Here is a 23,264-nt window from a genome sequence, read left to right as displayed (position 1 = left end):
AATATGGTTTGCGAGAAGACGGATATCAAGGTGGATAGAGGGTGAGCGCGATAAAGAGAAGTTGCCAAGCAGGGGTGACACCCTCTTACAAGGGGAGTGTCAGACGTGCCCATCACCGATTCAAACGGCGATTTTTTTATGAGTAGTATACTCAGTAAGAAACAAATTCTGTTAAAGGGAGAGAACGCGCTTCTCAAGCATTCGTCTGAAAAAAAATATTGGATGTGTGTGCATGAATTTTCTTTAAAATATATGGAACAAAATGTTAAAAATTAAATGTCAATCATTAAAAAAACTCGCGTAATATTTATTTATTTAATGTTAAAATGTTGCTGGGAACAAAAAAAATAAATTATAAAAAATAAAAGAAAAAAAATAAGTCACACACGGGGAGATTCGAAATCTTTAATATTTTTTTTCAGACGAATGCTTGAGAAGCGCGTTCTCTCGCGAGTACTACTCATAAAAAAATCGCCGTTTGAATCGGTGATGGGCACGTCTGACACTCCCCTTGTTAGATTAAATAGCACTTTCAACGCTCTGCGGGAACACGGCAATAAACGACGATGAAAGTTTTAGAATCGCGCTAAGTTCGTATAACGCATGCCCTCAGAATCCACAACAGGTAACTGTCTCTCGAGGGAAAGCGTATGTGGCAAAAGAGAGAAAGGAGAGATTGCGATCTTGGCGCGGCAGTAACAGAATGAGGGTTTCAATATCCTGTCGCTCAGGCAAATGGAGCAAATAGTATATTCGCGAAGATATGGGAAATCTCGAACGCTTTAGCAATTGCGGAACACGGATCGAATGATCCGCAGGAAGTATTTGCGTCTTATAGCGAATTGACTTCCGTTTCCCGCGCGATTGTGATTTAAAACTTTGAAAATCTACATAAAAAGCTGGTGGAAAGAGACGTTTCTTCGGTCATGCGATATTTATCGCTCGGACAATATTATATTGTGAATTAATATTTGATGGGCGTAACCGTAATTTCATGAATCTATGATCATACTATTCCACATGTTTATTCCTTACAAAAGCAGCACTGTTGCAAACATTAAACAATAATAGAATTTCTAAGCAGTTCTCTTGTCTCTCATTATAGCTCTTGTCTCTCATTATACTTATTTAATTTATATCTTATAGAATAAAATGCCAAGTCAACTTATTGCATACACAAATTTTGAAAATAGCGTCGAGAATCATTAAGTTCTCCAATATATATACATATATATTTTACTTGAATCATTTTCTGCCGCGTTTTAATATACTTGATCACAAAAGCGTGACGCTGATTTAACCGAGATGGATTATTTACAAGAATCCTCGCGAAAGCAGGTCACATACATCATCGAGACAACCTTCCAATGCTCATTCAGAAATCCTGCGCGATGGAAAGAAATGGATCGTCGGTGACTCGTTTTATTTGATGGAAAGGTCATCTTTTATGTGACCGAATATTTGGTTGATAGAAGAAACGAGACGACCTTTGTGGAGTTTGATATTCATTTTAAATTAATGCGATTGGGATTTTCTTCATAAAAAGAGGTCTTCGTAAAGCTTGATACATTTAAGTTAACTTTGTCATAAGCTATCTTATTCGCACGTTGAAAAACCCCAAGACTGAAAAGTATATTTGAAAAAAAAGTTTCTCTTTTCGAACGAATATTGCGAATTTCTTTAACGCCTACACTCTTTTAGCCACAAGATAAACTTTCAGGTTTATCATGCTGTGAATATAACTTTGAAGGATGATTTCATCCTGAATGTCGAAGGAATCCCGCTGACAAGGTATCTATCGCTTGTTACAGAATGAACTCAAACAATCCATCATATTACATCATAACTAGACAGAATTGTTTAGACAAGAGTATATACATATATAATAGAAATAAAATATATATGTCGATAAGAACATTCAACAAAGATAAAATCGATTTTTAAGAAATATTTAATGCATAACAACTTTTATTACAAAATTGATCCATCGTTTCGAGAACAAACTAAAAGAAAAAATAAAAATAAAAGACAAATATTTTTGCTAATTGCAAATACAAGAATATGTAGAAGTTACTAACCTTGTTACCGTAAAGACTATTTATCAATGAATCTTTATCACATTTTATTCATAACTTTATCTCAGTGTAATCAAAATATTGCTCCACAATAAATATCTTTAGATATTTTTTTAAATTTTGCCAGATTTATTAAAATTTTATCACAACGCACATATTATATTATAGTTAAGAATTTGTAAAAGAATTTTACGTCCAAAAAAAGCAAATCAATAACAAGAGCAGCCAAAAATATAAAAGCTTGAATAACACGATCGCGTTTTCCAACACAAGGTTTCAAAAACATAGTTCAAAGAAAATGTAATTTAAAAAGAAACGAATAATAATTATAAATTTAATTTATAATAAAATATATAAAAATATTTTTGAAACATACCATAATATTCGCCTTTCTAGAGTTTTTTTTAAAGGTTCGATTCTATTTGATCGACAAGTTTCTTTGCGCGTGCCTCAAGATATAAAGTAATGTAAAACTTATGCCTTCGAACCAAAATGAAAGTATATATATAAATCAGTACATTTTGTTTGTTTTTTTTTGGCGGCAACTTTTTTAGCAACTTTGCTTCGTCATCAATCAAATAACTAATCACTCCATATTGCTATTACCGATATATATTCCACATACTCTTATGCTTGTTACAACTTGATACAGCTATAATGAACGTAAAAATTTCAGACAAGATTTTATGTTCGAATTTATCTATTTAAATATAATTTCTGCTTCATTAAATGCCACAATATATGTTCAACATTTCCAATTCCGTTTATTGTTAACAATACGATTATATCATAAAATATCATCAAATTGTCATTGTCATAGCAAATATACGTATACATATATACACACAATAATACATATAAATATATAATAACATAAAATAATAACATATATATAAAATAACATATAAATATATACATATACAATACATATAAATATATATACACACACAATAAAAAAAATATTTTCACAATCTTTACTATCGTTTTTTTAATTGTTTAATTTTATAGAAATATCAAATATTCACGTCCATGCATAAAGCTGATTTTTAAGTTATAAGAGAGTAAACTCGATAAAATTTGAGAGAAATAATCATATATTTTACGAGAATAAACGGCCTCCGAGATTTCAAGTTCCCAGGCGACATATCTACATTGTCACAGTACCATAGTTCCGCGTGGAACAATTTTTCCAATTCACGAGAGCGCGCGCCTGACCTCTTCAGTTGCAGTTTATTTATAAGTTATTCCGTTTCCGATGCAATTCACAAACAAAAATAATCTAGTTGCAAAATGTTAAACTCTATCTGCAATTCCTGCGTAACCTTGTAAAGCAGTTTCAAACTCACTTCGTTTAATTTCCTAAGTGGAAGACATTAAAATTTGAGTGCCGGAGATTTATTACGAGAAACGTTGGTAAAGCTACTCGGGAAATAAGAAGTAAATTGATACGCGCGTTAAAGTAAAACGCGATTGAAGTTAAATAAAAAATTAATCATAATATAGCAATCTGCTTATTTTTGCCGCTTTTAAATTGGTTAAAGTTATTATAACGATGCAAGTAATTTATGGTGAAACTATGTCTATTGACACCTCTCATTATAAAAACTATTTATAAAATTGAAGTAAATTGACATTATATAATAGAAACTTTTAGTTATCTTAACATAATGGCTGGGATACTCTTTAACGATAAAAGTTCGTAATGTAATCACAAAATAAAAATATAGTGACTAAAATACACACTCTGAGCCAATTTGTATACTGTTGCCATGGTATTGAAAGGCATGAGGAAACTTCGTCGATCCACCGCTTTCTTAAGGCAAAAAGAAGGAATCAGACCGGCCTAACAATTAACCTTCGACAAGTCGCAAGATTAGATCCCCTCGATGTGAACTTCCAAAGAAATTTCTTTCATTTTCGTTTCGCTTGGGCGCTTCCCCAAATTGGTAGCATAAGAACTAACAAGAAAAAGAAAAAGAAAAAAGAGAAAGAGAGCGATGGTAGAATAACTTTAAAGGTAAGAAATATTTGTGAAAAAATATTTTATCGAAGGGGCGGCATCACGTATTTGAGATTACTATGTCTTCATGTCAATTCTCTGTCGACGCTATAGAGCTTCGTTTCTGCCATCATACCTTCCTTCCCCTATATATCGATTCCTCCCTTTTTTTCATTTTCAGAATAGCATGCGAAACGAGAGTGAGACACTCTGTTCAACTCTCAGAATAAATATTGACGCAGAAACGAGAGATAGTTGAATTTTGGTATCAATATTTGATCTTCTTATATCCGAAGAAACACATTTATATATATATATATATATATATATATATATATATATATATATAATATATATACACGACAAATTTAAATATGCGTGTATCTATCTTGCCAAGAATGCCAAGATTTGTAGCGGGTATCACGTTATGAAATACTAAATAAATCATCAAAAGAATTAAATAATAATATTATTCTCGTATAATATATAAAATATTAAAGCAAATCTAGCCTAGATGCAAAGTTCTTATTATCAAATCAGTTTTGCCTAAATCCTTATAAGCTGAAACTGACTAATCTTACAACAATAATAGTTAGTGTGTAAAAATATACTTAAATATGATTGAACTTTATTTCTAAAAAATTTAGGAAAATTCTTATAAATTCTGTCGAAACTTTACGCGATAAATATGTAGCAAAAAAATATGTACCATACGATATTTATAATATTACAATAAAAGATAAAATTGAGGTAATTATTTAATCGAGTCTGACTTTCTGAAATCTTAGAAATATTAAAAATTTTTAATTTAAATTTAAATTTAAATAAAAAATAAAAATGAAATTCTCTCTATGGCTACAATTTATAATTATATGCGGTTTCAATATAATCGTATCTCAAATAATACTTATCTTCGGCAAAATAATATATCATGTACTTATATCGAAAGTACATGATAAATTTCGCGCATTAAATGTATACATGTATTTCTCGGCAATATTTTCCTGCAGCTTAGCGTAAGATTCAGTAGTTGTCACACGTCATATATTTGCATATTCATCGAGCTACATAAATACTCAACTTACGTGCCACACAAAACAAACGTGTAGACACGTGTGAACACAGCGAGTGAATGAAATAATTAAACGTTAATTTATTCTGCACATATCAACTTTCACTTCTTTGCGCATATCAACATCACAGAGAATCTCAGTCTAGCAACTCACCTGCTACTATTGACGGAGGTATTGCTCCTGCTGCGTCTGGAAATGATGGAATCACCCCGATTTACTACACCCTTGTGAGTAATACTAAAAGCTCGGAGTCTGTACAGGTCGTCGCCTGCTCGGGGATTATATGCTTTTTCCGGGAGACTGTGGACACGTGGTCGTATATGATCCGGCACTGTAACACGATAAAAAAGAGAATTGAAATTTATTTAAGAAATATTTCCAATAATTGCAAATATGTGGCATAATTAAATCTTCTGTATAAAATCTATTTATGTATACACAAAGAAAAGAAGAACGTGTGGCTATATAAATATATCTAATAATTACACATGGTATGTAATAATCACACTGACAGTATTGATTAATTCACATTTAATAATCACAACGGCAGATTTAAATTATTTTTCTCGGATATTAGAGAGAAAAGAGAAAAGGGAGATATGAATGGTACATATATTTTATTCTAACATTTATATTTTTAAAATAATTATTTTAAAAATCCTCATATTTCTGATTATATCGTGCACGAATGCGCACAAGCGACATGAATCATGATAATAAATTACTTTCATAATGCACCTGATCATATTTCATCAACATTCTACCAATGTTTAAAAGTGATTGTTACGAATAATCAAAAGCGTATAGCGGCTTATCGCTCGCATGACAAATGTTGCGGCTTTTGATAGAATTACAATCAACGCTGATTGACCTATAAATCGATGTATGTTGACAACTAATCCATGTTTTGCACGTGTAATAGGGTATAAATTCGTTGTAAAATCCATCACTAAAAATGTATACCTTCTTCCGCCCTTTTTCTCCCCATCTATATTTATATCCAATGTAATCCAGTTTAATTACTTAGCTGGAGATCGCGTTCGCACTTATACTAACACTTATGTGTAGCAAAGGAGCACTTTATAGCGAATATGACAGCGTCCCGACTTTTGTACGGCGTTATTACGTCGCTAACACGACTAGATAAACGACAATCGATGGAAGCTAAACCAATATCGCCGAGTTAAATATTCATTCCATTACCGAGCGATATCGATTCAACGTCGAACTGTATATTGCACAGTAATAATTTCAGTATGCATCTCGAGTGCTGACGATATCGCATAATTACTAGTCAAACACGGGAAACTGAAGTTTCATAAAAAAAAAGTTATCAATTATCAGCATGTCGTTTTGATTCATTTAAATCGCTTCTCACGTTTTTTACGTAAAATACACGCGAGTCGGACACGAAGTAATGATACGTAAGAGTTGGTGTAAACGGCAGAAATAATATGAGAATAAAAAAAGCAGGAAGAGATAGAAGAGACAGATATACAAATGAGATGCCATTCCCGAGTTCATTTACTTTCGAGCATGCTATTTCGCTCGAATGACGAAAAAAAAAAAAGAAGCGGGTCAAACCATGGGCGACCGTTCGCCATAATTTGTCACCCAAACGTGTCGACGGACTCGGATGATTAGACAGCGGAAAGAATTGCCTCATATGGCTTCTTTGTCGCAAAGAGAGAGAATTATCGTGACAATATCATAAATCGCATGAATATCGTAGGTAATAAATGTACTGTGAAAATTCCGCGATAATCAGTTATCCTACTGTAATGAAATCCTATGTCGTATAGCGGATCTCGGAAACGTAATATTACCAGACGCATACTAATCGATACCTTTCCCAAACAAACGACATGCGTAATTAACCGAACGCGTAATTATCGGTTGCAATTTTTGGACGCGACAAATATGAAAGTTTTCAAAGACAGATCATTGGCGAATTCGTATTAAGTTGTACGAAATAACTGACAGTGTGCATATGCGCTGTGAAATATATTTATTATAGATTTAATCGCGACGTAAACGTGTAGAATGAATAAATACAATTTGTTATACCTCTGTTAAACTACAATTAAATATAATATTAAATCGTGTATTTTATAATCTATTAACGTAATACCGCAATCAACAAAAATTGAGATATAACATGAAATTTTAATAATTTCGAATTATATATAAATAATCATCCACAATTTTTTTGAGCATATCGCTCTAAATATCTTTACAAATTCCTCCCGAATTAAAGTTATATTAAAATGAAGTTGATCATTTTTAATGAAGATATTTTACAATAGCTGCATTTGTATTTAAATCTCTTATTTTCTTCTTCACTGGCAATTCGGGCTTCCACATAGAATTTGATTTCAATTGAATGACATCTCAATCGAGAATGAACTAATCAAGACGCATTTTTCAGGATTCAAGATCTCATTCTTTTGTCAAGACCGACCGCTGAGTCGAGCAAACAGAAAAATTGATCGACCGGTTCGATTTAGTTTAGCAACTCTAGTTTTACTGTCACTTTTATGACCGAGCTCGGCAGAGCTTGATTTGTACGGCTTTTTGAATGAATGACATTGCAAGCTAGCAAAACTGACCTGGCGCGAGCGACGTCGGTCATTAGCGATTCTTAACAGAATGATTTACGAGATCGTTTGTTATCTTCACGACCGTGCAAGTTATCTGTCATGTAATTTCCACCTTATGCATTTTCATTTATGCTTCTTCCACGCGATATGCGAAAGTGACACGAACAAAGCGATTAATAAAAGCAACCGGATTATTCTGTTTAAAGAAAGCCAAAGCCGCGGATTTTAAATCTGCTTGTGCTTTTACTATGATCGATGATTTCTCGTGCATATTTACTACGCGCTGTTGGCATTGTGTCAAAACATATGTTTCTCATCGTTTTAGTTGAGAAAATATTGTTTATACTCACAGATTCTCAGTAGTTATTTTAAATAAATCTATTTTCTTAAAAGCATTGCGTTAAAATCATATACGATAATTAAACTAAACGGTGCAATAAAATACGCATTTTACGTGTTTTTTAAAATAAATATTCTTTTTTATTATCTAAACAAATTTATTATATTTAATTTTAAAGTCAGTTTAATTCGAGAAAGCTTGTTTTTGTTCTATCGTCTTTCAAATGTATCTTTCAAATTTCTAATAATATCGCATTCGAATATTTGGTATATTTGTGCTTTTCGACATCTTGTTTGACGTTTGTCTGCCATAACACATGAAACACTTAAAGAAGTTATTTCAAGAGGCAGTTACGTTAATCCGTATCATAATAAATAACAAATAACCAATAGAAATAATATACTTATAACTCGGATTGTTTTATAAATCATACGATAAGACGAACAATATCGTCATATGTATAATTCAAACATTATTTAATCGATTTCGTGCTTATAATTACATCATGATATTATTTCCATATGTAGATTTTCTGTAGAATTTTCAATAGTTATAGTCAATCTAAATATAGACAATCGCATATTCCAAGAGAAATTCCAAATTTCATCAATATACATATCTAATTACATTAATGGCATCGCTAAAAATTGGCTCGCTCGAAATTCCAAGAGGTTTCTTGCCGTCTCTAATGAATCATGTATCGCGGTATTTGAATCTTTAATAGAATTACACTCAACTGAACACTCGAGAGTTCCAAGCACATGATCCGTGATAAGAAATTTGCGGTTACGTGCATCCAAAGTTAATTAATTAATTTAATTAATTATACAATATATCACTTATGTCAATACATCCTTTGTTATCGAGTCTTTGAACATATGCATTATTATCGATTATAAGATTTACAACATAAAGATTTACAAGATTACAACATAAAAAAATAAATAATAAAATATAAATAAAACTTAAAATTTGAATACATGTTTCATAGCTTCACATATTTAATTTCTGCAATAATAAATTCCGATAATCTTTCAAAAATTTCAAATAAATGATAAAAGTCAATAATTTATCAATTTATCACATTTTTTCCGTGCATATTTTCTCGCACATTCTGAGCAATATTAAACGAAAGATCGGTAAGAAATTTACATTCCAATGTGTATAAAAAATTTAGTAATTCAAGATTAAATAAGACGATCAGAGCACTATATTTGCTTGACCGAAATTATGTTTCACTGGAATTCAATCCTGCGAGAAAAAAGAAAGTTCATGAAAAATAATAAATAATAAAACAGACCTCGTCGAAGGCAAGGAATTAATCTGCGGAGGGTAGAAAGTATCCTGCCAGAGATGCTTGTGAAGAAGCGACAAATTTTCTTTAGGTATTTTATTTCATTGTACCGTGTACGTTGTTCGTTGCTAAGAGAATTTTACGTAGAACGAAAAAAATGCTATCTACCCAAAGAATGCGTGAGCCTCTGATTTCTAGAAATTTTATACAATACTCTAAAATTGTAAATTCTAAAAGCATCCAACAAACACTTGAGAAAAAAATAATATGCATTTCCTTAAATAATATATTTTCTCGTATTTTCTCAATTAAAAATCCCAGATACGCTTGATAATCAAATTTTTGAATCTGTATATCCTCAGAATTTCGAACTCTCTAGTTTTATAACAACAAATTTCTTTTGAAAAAGATTTGCTAAAATATTCTTATATAAATCATTTTTTAAATTTTGTAATTAGTCAGTCTCTCTTATTAAGTATAAAAATTATATTATTGGGAATAATAATATCCTGAGAAACACACCGAAAGAGAATCATTGACGATTAATTTTAATTATTATATTTCTTCATTCGATGTCACACGACACAATCACAAATTATATTGCAGGAAATATCATACTGTTTGCACGAAGTATTTGCAAAGATGACAGACGAGTAATTAATTTCCGGCGCGTTAGTGTAGCTATTTCGAATACTTGGATAATCTGACAATTTCATGCGGTTTCCAAGTTACATCAGAATCCGAGAGTAAATAGCATTTCAGTAAGACAGGATCGTTCATTCAAATAGCTGTCGGCTGTGTATATAAAGTCGGGAAAAAAAAAATGAATTAAATTTCGGTTTAAAAGACTTTCAATGACCAGTTTTTAAGCTAATAAGCGCGTTAATAATCTACATGAATTAAAAGAGACATAAGAAATGCTCAATATATCAGAAGTTACTATAATGTGAAATTAAACTAATCATTATTTAATGAAATAATCAGCCACGTAAATACACGTAATCCGAACAAGATTACATTAGTACAATTCGGACGTATACTTTATAAGATGTCGCAATCTAGGGACCTGGCCTACGATGAGATTCAACTGAGCATTTATTAATTTCGTACTTCGCGCACGTATATTAAATTCGATATTACGGCTTTCAACTTGAAGTGCCGTGAACGATTAATTAAAGCATCGCAGCCGGCGCAAGTGCAACAGGAGTGCAACTTTTGCGTAACTGCAGAGAACTTTGGGCTTCGAGATTATACATATTCACCCCCCCCTCCTTAACCCCCGTTTCTAGAAATGCAAATCCACAACGCGTGATTTTCGTCGCTCTACCGTCCGCGTGAGAGAAAGCTCGACATTCGCGCAAATGAATCTCCTCGAGACTAGCTGGAAAGTAGGCCACGTTTGGAGACTAATTACGCGCGCAAGAGGCATCCTCAATCCCTTTATATCAACTCATTATGCCGTAAATTTGACGCGCGCGCGATAGGGACAACATTTCACGTGCCAGAACTCTCACGTGCACGTCTGTGCACATTAATATTTAATTACTTTACTTAGTCGCTGTTGGACAATTTGACGCGACACTATGTTCACATTTATGGTAAAATCTAACAAGAGGCCGTTTTAGCTTTTTTACCGTCTTCATTATGCGAAGGAAAGATATTAAGGCAACGATATTAAAACTGCTTTACATTTACATCATATGAAAGTGTGCGATATAGACAATAATAAAGTGACGGATCGCGCAAACTAGAATAAATATCGTATTAATTTCCTATATTAAGTCATACGTGCGATATCGCGCTATGTTTTGCCACGATCGGAATGTAAAAAGGTGATATAGGAGAATATAGAGCTAGTACGTCAAGGTAGCAATCTCTTTTTGTTTTTCCTTGAATATAATAGAAATTTAGATAAATGAAAACGTAAAACTTTAGAATAGATAAATATATCGTGCATAAAAAATAAAGTAGTGATTAAAATCAGTAGTATGATATTAAAAATTCGACGTTGAATAAAATTCATTTCCGCACAAAGTCCAATAAATTGCACGATATTTTTGCAAAATGTACATAATATACAGGATAGAATTGTGCTCACTCTTGAATATTGACAGCGAATTGATCAGCAATCATTGTAAAGTAGTGGAGTCTGATCGATACATCGAGCTATTCATTTGGAAATAAACGAAAGCGTTACTTCTATCAAATCCTGTTCACAATACAAGAGCTTATCAAGAGCTATAATGATTTTATTGTTAATTATCGCAACCGCTGTCATGTTTAAATGAAACGACTGATTAAGGATTCAATCAAAATCTATTATTAAAAAATAAGTCTAATTTTACCACAGAAAAATAAAAAAATTAAATAAACATCTACGAGAAACGAAAATTTAGTCCAAGCACACTAGATCTATTATAATATTTACTCTTGTGAAGAATTACTATAATTTTAGTAATTACACTCGTGTAGTTTCGGACTATTTATATGTCACGATTATCCTTAAACATATTAACAGCAATGTCGCTAATCAACGTGCCAAATAAATACCCAGTTATAATTGATGCTGCAAATTATGTTACATATTTGGATTTCAAATATGAAAGCTATTGTTGATCTCCTATTCAAATCAATCGCTTTAAAATCGCTTTAGAAAGGCTGAATTATAAGTCACATACTGAGATTTCTCTACAAAGATAAATATTTGTTATGTCTATATACCTATATATTATATATATATATATATATATATATATATATATAAAATATGTTAATTAAAATGTTGTAATTAGCTTTTCCTGGTTCGTCCATAATATTTTAAAAATAATAATTTAATTTAAATATTAAACACGAGAGAGAGTTTATACACGGAATATATTTGATATTCTCAATACTCGCTGTAATTTTTTATGCGTTTACTATCAATACGCACGAGTTTTTTACTGTCATGAGACAAATTTTGTTCGACATTAATCGGCTAACAATTCACAGGATACTTTTATCTTATTGTCACCGATCTTGCCTTCGATGAACGAACTGTGCATTCGAAGTTTTAACCAGGCCAAACGCAATTCATGACGTTAACGCTTTTGATCAGGTTTCGATAAGTTTGACTATATACACATGGAAAAAGTATACAATGTAAAACAGCGTTTGACAAGTAATATTAATACCGTAAACTGCAGAAAATTGCGTTATAGTCTGGTAATTGTTAGATATGCTTAAATTAATTGTGTAAGCATCTTCTATGAAGCAGATAAATGTAAAGGATAATATAATAAAATAGTTATGGAAAAATGTGTTTTTCTAAACAATATATAAAAGAATATGCGTAAAAAATTAAAATTTCTTGTACTCTAAGAAACACATTTTATATAAAAATTACAAATTTTAATCATTCTTCTTCCTATAAGTTATACTTAAGACAACGTTTAATTTTGTTCGAGGAAAAACAGGATACTAAATTAAGAATATTAAGTAAGAGAATGTACAAGATAAAAGGAAACCATAATTAACTGAAATTAGAGCAAAGTAAAGCTTTACCTTTTATATCGTTTTATGTAACATCTTGCAACGTATAAGAAAAGGAGTTAGCAAGAAATTAATTATTGCAAAGTCTTGCACAATTTTTTTTTCTAATTTTAATATTATATCTTACATTGTATTATATAAACATAAAGTTATAGTCTTTTTGCATTTTGTACAAATCATATAGATCAAAACAAATGCAATGTTAAATTCTTTTATTATATTGTAATTATTTAATTTTATATCATAAATGTAACGCTACATCTTTTTTCTGTGCTAATGAAATAAATCATTTTTAATTTATCAATTTTAATTCAATTTATCATGATCGTTACTACAATTTTTCAATTCTTGAGACTCAGAAAATGTTTTAATATATATCTTGAACTACGTAGATATACATATATACATTTGATAATTATAAATGCACTCACCGGGCAGCTCAAGAAAATTCGAAGTTCTGCGTTGTCGACCTCGCGGATGAGCGCTGAAATTTAAAGGGCCCACATCTTCGTTGGTAATTTTGGATATGTTGGATATGTTGGAGCATTGACTATCGCGGGAGCCACGTCTGGATGCCAGATAAGCTGCAACACAATCACGTACGAGAGTTTCATGAAAACACATTCCAACACATTCCCAGTATGCGTTCAAAAGGGATCGTCAAAGAGTAAACCGCATCATGATGCGCCATGCTATTCCTGTGTGTGTGTGTATTGTGTGTCTGTGTGTTACATCACAGGTATATCGATATACGATCGATTGAGAGCGCGACGTTTGAGGAAACTCATCACTCGACACTATGTGTTGTGTTATGGCCATTAAACTTTTATAACTCGAGACCGCTCGCGAGAAATAAATTCTCGATGACGAGAAATATGAGGGTGACGTCTCTTTTTATGAATACCGACGAATATATATCAGGAATGAATTTCAAGATTATTGTCACTAACAGAAATCCACTTTTAATAACGATGATAATATTTTTACTATTGTTTACCACCGTAATATTGAAAAATATATTTTCATTGCTCCGACGATAATAAATAAATTCGCGTGAAATATTTTAACGAAATGTCAGCTCGATTCAATCTAACTGAGATTTAATTTTCCTTGAATCAAATAATATTTCCATAATGTCTATGACACGAGAGATATCTCGCAAATTTACGTTGGCGTTGTCAAATTTACGATTTCGCACGAACTCTGTGCGATCGTTTTCCCACCAACTCAACCAATGAAACCGCCAAACTAATGAAAGTCGAATGGCCAATGATCGAAGAGAATTGGAAGATTAAATCTCAAGAGTATACCGCAGCTCTTTCATCTAGTTTTATTCGGGAGTGAAAAGGTCCAGAAAAGTAAGAGATGAAAACAGATAAAAAAAAAGAACGCAGTAAAAGAAACTTTAGTAAGTGAATAAAAAAAATTACGGAAGAAAATCAGAAGTAAGAAAAGATTTCAAGAAAGTGTCAAAATAATTGACACTAAATGAGAAGAGGGTGAATTAATTTTATTTATCACCCAATAACACAGATTCATGTCAAAAAGCAATTATAAAAACTTCTTGTATACATATATATATGTATATATATGTATGTGTGCACGTATAAATTACGGATACGTTTAACACGTAAATTACGAAACTTGCATTACGCCCGTTATTAATATGCGTTATGGATTTTCATCGATAGGAGAGTACTTGGTCGGATTAAATGAGCCAAACTATTCGTAAGCTACCAATTTCGCTTTGTAAAATCGCCGTAGTAAAATCCCAAATTTCACTCACACGGAGGCCAATTATCGATGGCCAGTGTGCACATGCCCGAGATTATCCACGTGTCGTCGTTGTAATTCTCGTTTCCATCCAAATCGATCTGTGTCACGCTCGCTATATCGAAGAACTTTATACGCGATGTTCAACGCAAAAAAAATCCAGTATAATGTGATAATTGCGCGATATAATAAATATTGAAATGCAATATAACATTTACATTTAATTAATATTAAAAAATTGTTTCATTTGAATTATATTATTATAATGCACTCAAAAATTCTTGCAAATATAAATATTAACAATATAATTAACAATAAGAGAAGAATCTTAATTATAATAATAAAATCTAAATAATAATATATACATATTATAAAAATAAGTCAGATAAAAAGATTTTAATTAATGTAATTTTATGATGAAAAATATATGATAAACGATATTAATTAATGAGACTTCAAGCAATGAATTATTAAACATTATAAATTAATTGTTAATACTTATCACAAAATTACAAACTTCCAAATATTTTTCGTACGCTTTAATACAGCTACAAGGCTACGCTTATAAAACCTTTAATCAACCAACCCTCGTCAGAAAAGCAAATGTTTTATGCCTCTCGAGAACATCGGATGTCGTTTATTACCCAAAATTTCGCCACGAAATTACAGAAGTAAGATACAGAGAAGGATATATATTGGAAGGAACGAAAATTCTCTCTCGTTATAAACGAGGACATTTTTATATCACAGCTCTCTCTCTCTCTCTCTTTCTTTCCAGGATAAAAAAAAGTATCATAGAAAAGAGGAAGAACTCACCTAGGCCACCCTTCATGGAGCCTCTTCTTCTGGGACTGGATAGCATGGTGATCTCAGTATCAGCCTCGCCCATGTCCGTGAGATCGCTGGTCGATCGTCGAGACATGTTTTTCTCGCCCCTTCTGTGTCTTGAGCGCTCCTTTAATCCCTCACGATGATCACGACCGACTTCGTCGAGGCAGCCTTGGCTCTTGTTGAAGCGCTCGTTCATCTTTACACTTCTCGATCTTTCCCCGGCTCCCTCATCGGCGATTTTTTCCTGCATGCCAAGAGAACCTTCCATAGATGGCGGTTTGCCTGTATCGTTGCTTTTGTATCCCCCGGTCTCCCTATTGACGCCCTTCTGATCCACGTCCGGGCTTCGATCCGCTTTCGGGCTGGTCGCGTCGTGCGTTACTATCGTCGGCGACATGGGATTATTCAAGCTCGTCAGGCCGAAGCAGGAATTCCTCCGCCGATCAAAGGATTTCGGGCTCCTCTGACCATAACCGGTTGGCGAATTGACCGATCTACTGCGATCGATCGGCGAGGTCGCCGACATCGGGTAACTCGCCGCTTGTTTCAGATTCTTGCGCGGACCGCAGAATTGAAAGATGGGCGATTTCTGGCCGGGGGAGTGCAGGATTTCGTTGTTGGGAGTCATGGGACTGCGCGGTGGGCCGATGCGAGCATAGTAACTGGGACTCCTGGGGCTCCTGGGACTTCTGGGACTCCTGGGCCCGCGCTGCTGCTCGAGCTCGCCGGCGCGCCCAAACTCGCCGAAGTCGAAGGTCGTGTTGGATGTCTCCGGGTAGTACTCGGGCGGAAATTCGAAGACCAGCGGAGTACCGGGCGACTTGGTCAACGTGGACTGACCGTGAGTTGGACTCCGTTGTTCGGCGATCGGTACCTGCTGCTGGAGGCGAGGTAGCGCCGGCAGCTGCCGTGGACTCCTCGGAGACTTGAGATGGATCGATTGTCCGGGACTGTTGGTCGCCATCTCCGACACAGGGTCTCTCTGACGGATTTACCTTCCTCCCGGATCGCGTTATCTTTGATGAATCGACGTTCTGGCCCGGGTATTTATCGCGGTTTTGTCATTCTCGCGTTGCAGAAACGATTCGCCGTTCGACTTTCAAGCGACGTCCGTAAATCGTCTGCGTAATGTTCGACTACGACAGCCGCTCTTTTCATTTCAATGGATTTACTGTCAAATTCAATTTTCATAAAAATTTATACGATTGCAGGAATTTATGTATATTGCGGAATAAGTGTGCTTGATTGTCGTTTTGGCTAAACAAATCTTCTGGACTGTCAAATACGAAAATAAAACACGAAATTTAACATTTATAATAAGATAAATTTAAAATAAGACGTAACTAAAAAAATAAAATTAAATCGTATATAATTTTTTAACAAAAATTTTATATGTATATAATAAAGTTCAGTTGATCATACAATAGCTTTTTACATGCTTTAAAATTAAAAGTATAATATAAAGCTTAGAAAAAATATTTACATCTAACTTGTAAAAGTTGCCGTTTCTTATTTATTTTATAAAAGAGATATCTCTCTCTTTCACACACAAACACACAGAAAGAGAAAAAGAAAGAGAGACTTAATGTTTATATACACTCAATTTTATATATCTCTTTAGAATTTCAATTTTATTGCACAGAAAATTACCTTGAATAGATTTAATTAAATGAAAAATTACTTTATCTCATATTCAATCGATTCCTGATTAATTAATTACGATGGGATACGATGCTACTCTATATTATAGCGCGTGACCTATAACCGCAAGGTTAAAATGCTATGTCAAGTTCACAATCGAAATCTGGCGAAAGTTGTATATTGATCCAAATAAAATAAAAAAGAAACAAAATATTTTAAAATTTTTATTACTAACATTATTATTTTAATCAAAATAGAGACTCCACCAGAGTAATAATTATTGTAATAAATAATGAGAGAGAGAAAGAGAGAGCTTATTTCTAAAAAACAACGTTTTAAACAAAAAAATCAATATTTGCTGAATAAATGTTTATAAATAGTTTTTTTAGTCAAATTTTCTGTTTACTTGTTGCCATAAAAATTTATCAAAAAATGCACAATTTTATAACAATAATAATATAATAATAAAAAATTTTAACAAAGAAAGATATCACTTAGTCACTGAAGAATACATTTTGCAAATCATACAATAACATTGAAACAATATTTATCATGCACAACGTATTGTCTATATTCGATGTAATAAATGATAGAGATTATAAATGATATGACACGCGTGTTGCTTACATCGTAAGATAAACAGACACGACGATACACATGAGATTATTGGCCAAAGCGATACGCCAATTAGTCGAGACTAGAGATTAACCTGTTGATCGTCGCTGTCACGAAGAATATCGTCACGTTGTCTAGCTGCGCCAAGACGTCAAACGATAATGTTGCGATGTATAAAACGGCGAAATACGAACTCGTATCACGCTGATTGAAGAAAATCTGATCTTAAACGGAAATATGCACTCGTGTTGGGTCGAGCCGAATTTTACGTCGTGAGAGGAACAAAGCGTCGACACCTCGAAGATGCCACTTCGACGATGGCCGGCACGTTACTGAGGGGTTGCAATATAGCCAATCCCTCACCACCCGCTTCGTATTCGCCGCAAGCCACCCTTCCCGCATCCAGCTCGACCCTGGGGGCTTCTGTTGTTCTCTCCCTCGCACATGCTCTTTCAACAGTTCGCATTCGCGTTCGATGTTATTTACAACTTTAATGATTTTTATCGAATCTTCGTGATTTTTAAATATTATATTTTTTTCCCTATAAATATATAATAATAATGTTATATTTTTATTAATTTTATATAATCGGAGATTTATTTTTAAAATTTTTTATTTATATTGCAAGCACACACATTTTAGGAATGTTTTTTCCACATTTTGTTTTTATTTAATAAAAAAAAACTTGTGGAAATATCTATTTCTATTATAATTCAATTTTACGTAAAAATGTCTGCTAAAATTTGTTAAAAATAAATAAGTTTTGACAATTTAGATACGCAATTAAATCATGCACGTTACACACATATCGATATAATAAATTTAATAAAATCACTGTGCTAGTATTCAAGTTTGTAATTAATATTTCTTCTGGTCTACGAAAGGTATCGCCTATCGATAGTCTATCGAAAGAGGTTGCGTTTGTGTTTATGCAGAGAATAAAGGCATGAAGGTATCGCGTGCTTGAAGCCCGCAGCGGTGGTTGAAGTCTGTTGCAACAGTATCCAACAGGTAGATGTTTAGTGTATGCAGGCACATTGCGAAATCTAATATACCTCTGATGTTGGTCCAAACCCGTTTACATAGCATAGTTTGGCCTTTAATCAGTAAGGTACTATAGTAAGGCACTATGAAGGTCTCGCGCATGGAGTAATCTAATTTGGCCTCTTCATCAGTCTGTAACTCTGTCTCTCACCACTTTGTTGACGCGTCAGTTTTTGGCAAGAACGACATTGAATCGCTTAGATGCTTCGAATTAAATTTAAATGTCTAGCAGATATTAAATATTTGAGATATAAAGAGAAAAAAAGATTGATTGTTTACATAAAATAGGAAAAAGTAAATTATCTATTATAATCCCTCTGCATTAACTCTGCTTAACTAAATTTGCATATTAAAAATTCGATGGAAGTTTTTAATCAATTTTAGAAAAAAGATTATTAAAAAATGTATTCCAATATAATAATATTGCTTCATATTTTATGCTGTTTGAGAGAAAAATTTTATAATTTATTATAAACTAAAGTCAAGTTAAATTAAGATTTAAAAATAATTATCACGTTAATTAATAAGAAATATATTGTCTTTTTCGTTTGACTTATATCATCAGAGTAATGCATAAAATTAGTAAGATAAGAGATCGCTAGATAGCAGACACATACAGTGAAAAATATTCAATATATAATATAAATAGCGATAAAATTGTGCATATTATCCAAGCAATAAATTTTCTGATTCCAATTTATATATAAAATATATAGCAATTTTATTATTAATCATTCTCATTCTATAAATTATATAAATTAATAAATTAATAAATTATTTGTGCTCCAAAATTAAAACATTAATCAAATAATGCTTCTTAACTTTTGATTTAAGAAAACATTGCATAAAATCATACAATATGTGCTGTATAATTGATACGACAAATTGAAATATTTCCTTTTGGTACGATAATAATAATACTCCATCCTTAAATGAAAATGAATCTCTAGATTTTATATAAATGTTTCTCATTTCTGTATTATTATTTTATTTATTTCATTTGTAAAATATTTTATTCATATGATCTTATGATAAAAATCATTATACAATACTCACGAGATATTCACAATTGCAAAAGGAAATATGTTAAGGAAAATCATATCTAACGAATTATACAACTCGCTTAACGTTCTCATAGTGAGATATCGGTACAAATTGCTTCACGTTTTCGCTTAAAACTTGTTATCAAAGTCAATCAGAGTCCGTCATTCGCCAATTGTATTCATCATGTTACGCGATATTTCAATTGTTCGATCTCGATATAATTCGATAAGCAAAATCTTGGCTGAAATGCATTTTAGAGACACTATCGTTGAAAATTTTCCGTATCGAAATCGATCGGCCGGATCAACTTTATATATGATAGTTTGTTAGATCTATTGTCTAAGAAGTAATTAGAACAATATCTTAATTATTGACGCCTATATATATATATATATATATATACAGGGTGTCCGGTAATAGTCGCATCAACCGTCGTGTGCAGGTAGAGCTAGTTAAACCGAGTAGAAAAGTCCTCTACCATTTTGCGATATTCTCAATAATAAGAGAGAAATAAATTAAAGAAAATCAGCCAATTCGCGCGATGATAAGCGTGCGGCGAGAAGAGACAGCCCACTCTGGGGTCCAGAGTTAGCGCTACTCGTATGGAGTTACTGTCTTTTGTAAAGCGCTCCTCCCCGCTTCATCGCGCGTTTAGCAACCGTGTAACATTATACTGTTTCTTTTCGCCGCATGCTTAGTAACGACATAAAACTGGGCTGTCTCTTCTCGCCGTCGTCACGCGAACTGGCCGATCTTTATTAATTAATATCTCTCTTATTATTGAGAATATCGCAAAATGGTAGAGGACTTTTCTACTCGGTTTAACTAGCTCTACCTGCACACGACGGTTGATGCGACTATTACCGGACACCCTGTATATATATATATATAATTTTTCACTTTCTCCATAAAAATACTTTATATATTGAAGATATCAAACCGATACTTCTAAAATTTGATGTAGGACTAAATGCGTCTTATTCAAATTCATGTGTCGCGATAAATAATTTTTATAATGATAATGATGTGATCACTCGACATATTCTGCTTATTTATCTATACTAAAATATGACAACGTTGTTTTCTCTTTATACAAAAAATATTCTAAATAATTTATATATGTATAAACGAGAGGTCAATTTCTATATTCGATTTAATTAAAAATGTTCATTATTCAATTTTTAGTAAACTATTATAGAATTCCAAAAACATCGATTTGATTTTTATACATTTTATATCATAAAAATATAATTACAAATTATCTTTCACGGACATTAATAAAATGCTAAAATGTAATTATATACATGAAAATTATTGCACACTTTTAATCTAAGTTTTAGAAAATTTATCAGATTAATATTCTTTTGTACCTTAACACTTTTATTGTACAAAAAATGCTACATTAACAAAATAATCAGTAAGTTTAAACACGTGCACCAGTAACTTTTCCGTATCTAAATATCTAGTCTAAATTTCTAATATCATATATGTGAGAAATATAATTAGGCTGTATATTTTTGTGCTATAATTTTATATTTTTATCGAATTTTTGCATTATCAATATTTTTCTTACAGATTCACTTAATATAAGTTATTTCTATTTAATCTAAATTATTAATTTAGAATCAAAAAATAAAATAAAAAATTTAGGATGAAAAAAATTTCATAATTCTTATCCTTATTTCAAGTTTTATTAAGAAATTTGTTTTTATGTATAGACGTATATCATACGAGTATTGCCGAGAATGTGTGAACTGCCACTGGTATACAATGTAGTTACCTATATTTATTTCTTTTGTATTATATATAATCTATTTAATATAAATTTTATTCTCGCGCGCTAAAAAAAGACTATGGCCAAAAAGAAAAATCGAGTAAAATAAAAAAATATTAAAAACTAATTATTATAAGAAGAGAATAATGTAATCATTTAAACTTAAATACTGTCTGACTATATCATACGAGAACAAGGAAGTTAGTGGTGTCGGAAACCGTCAGAGAGCGGATGTGTACAATACAAGTTTCAGACGAGTTACGACGAAATGTATTGATGTATTGATGAAAACCATTATCAAGCGCAATCTACTTCAAAAGAATAAAAAATTCGCAATATATATATATAATAATAATATATGTAATATATGTAAAATATTATTATATATATATATATATATATATATATATATATATATATAATTAATTAATATATATACGTATATATATATATATATATAAATTTAAAAAAATATTTAATAATTTATCTCATTGATTATACCTATCAATTGATTAAGATAATGGAATGATAGTCCGCAATCTGCAACTCAATAAACTTGCATAGAAACGCGCAACACGCGATATAATTTTGCATAATCATCTCGATTGACCATTAATAGGTCTGACGAAAATCATTTGCGAAAGTAGCACATTTCCAACAGCTTGACGAAGAACAAAAATACATCACTCGCGGTGATGCATTCCCAATGAAAGCAAATGCATGTCTCGTAATGCATTAAATTATTTAATCTTATCTCTTAATTATATTTACGTTCCCTATTTTTTTATGTAAAATAATTGGAAATCTGATCTTTGTAATTCTCATTGATTGATCATCTTCACGTTACTATGACTAATCATATACAAAAATAATAATCTTACATTGCATCTTGACATTATTCTACGTCTCGTTATATTAATTAATTCTCTGTAAAACGTTGACGTTTTAAAGAGTTATATTTTTATCCAATAGAGACTGCAATAGACGTCATACATATATACGATATATATAATTGTACATTGACTCACGTTTTTTAATATTTTATAGGAACTAATTTAACGTTTTCTTAAACCCTCCCTTGCGTGGGATGATTATTATGATGACTCAAGTGTTTTGCAGTTTTATAAAAATACATATTCTCATATATTAATATTTATACTAAAAACTACATTAAAGCCTATTTACTCAAATTTTTCAAACAAACACATTCAAAATGCATATTATATATACTTATTCTTTCCAATTGTTCATACACGAATTTTTCTTTTTAAAATTGATAGGAATAATATTACTTTTGTTATCGCAGTTAATGGGAATAAAATTTTTTATCGAATATTTTGCAATGCGCATTAAATACTTCATAAAATTATTATTTTTAATTAATTTTATAGCATACATTTATACACGTCATTATAAAAGTTGCTATTGTAGTATCTTCTGTTAAATATCATCTACTAACGTCCTCATCCTATCATACTTTAATTCTTCGATTTATTCCTAAACAAAAAAAATAAGTATCTCCTACTACCATCGTACTACCATAAGGGAAGCAACACTCCAGCACGCACCCATGACGTTTCTAGTGGGGTGCTGATACAGAACCCACCCACGGTCTCGACGTTAGCTCGAG

General features: G+C 31.9%; 1 protein-coding gene across 4 annotated transcripts in view; it reads right to left on the bottom strand.

Annotated features, from left to right (window-relative positions):
- LOC145943767 (uncharacterized) overlaps positions 1 to 18,100 on the bottom strand; it is a 41,834-nt gene extending 23,734 nt beyond the window's left edge. Inside the window, exons 1-4 of one of the 4 annotated variants that reach the window (XM_083051577.1) lie at positions 17,785 to 18,100; positions 15,502 to 16,791; positions 13,344 to 13,496; positions 5,301 to 5,478 (exon numbers count right to left, since the gene is read on the bottom strand). In XM_083051577.1, coding sequence (XP_082907703.1) covers positions 5,301 to 5,478; positions 13,344 to 13,496; positions 15,502 to 16,480 — 1,310 coding nt within the window. In that variant the 5' untranslated portion in view covers positions 16,481 to 16,791; positions 17,785 to 18,100. The remainder of the gene's footprint in view (positions 1 to 5,300; positions 5,479 to 13,343; positions 13,497 to 15,501; positions 16,792 to 17,784) is intronic. The other 3 variants (XM_083051574.1, XM_083051575.1, XM_083051576.1) reach the window with 3 other exon arrangements.
- Between the last annotated feature and the right edge of the window lie 5,164 nt (positions 18,101 to 23,264).

This window comes from Prenolepis imparis, unplaced genomic scaffold (assembly GCF_030444845.1).
Source record: "Prenolepis imparis isolate NDT839.2.m4 unplaced genomic scaffold, iyPreImpa1.0 SCAF_12, whole genome shotgun sequence".
NCBI classification, from domain to species: Eukaryota; Metazoa; Arthropoda; class Insecta; order Hymenoptera; family Formicidae; genus Prenolepis; species Prenolepis imparis.
The sequence above is the reverse complement of the archived record's forward strand: the minus strand, read 5'-3'. Positions and strand labels throughout refer to the sequence as shown.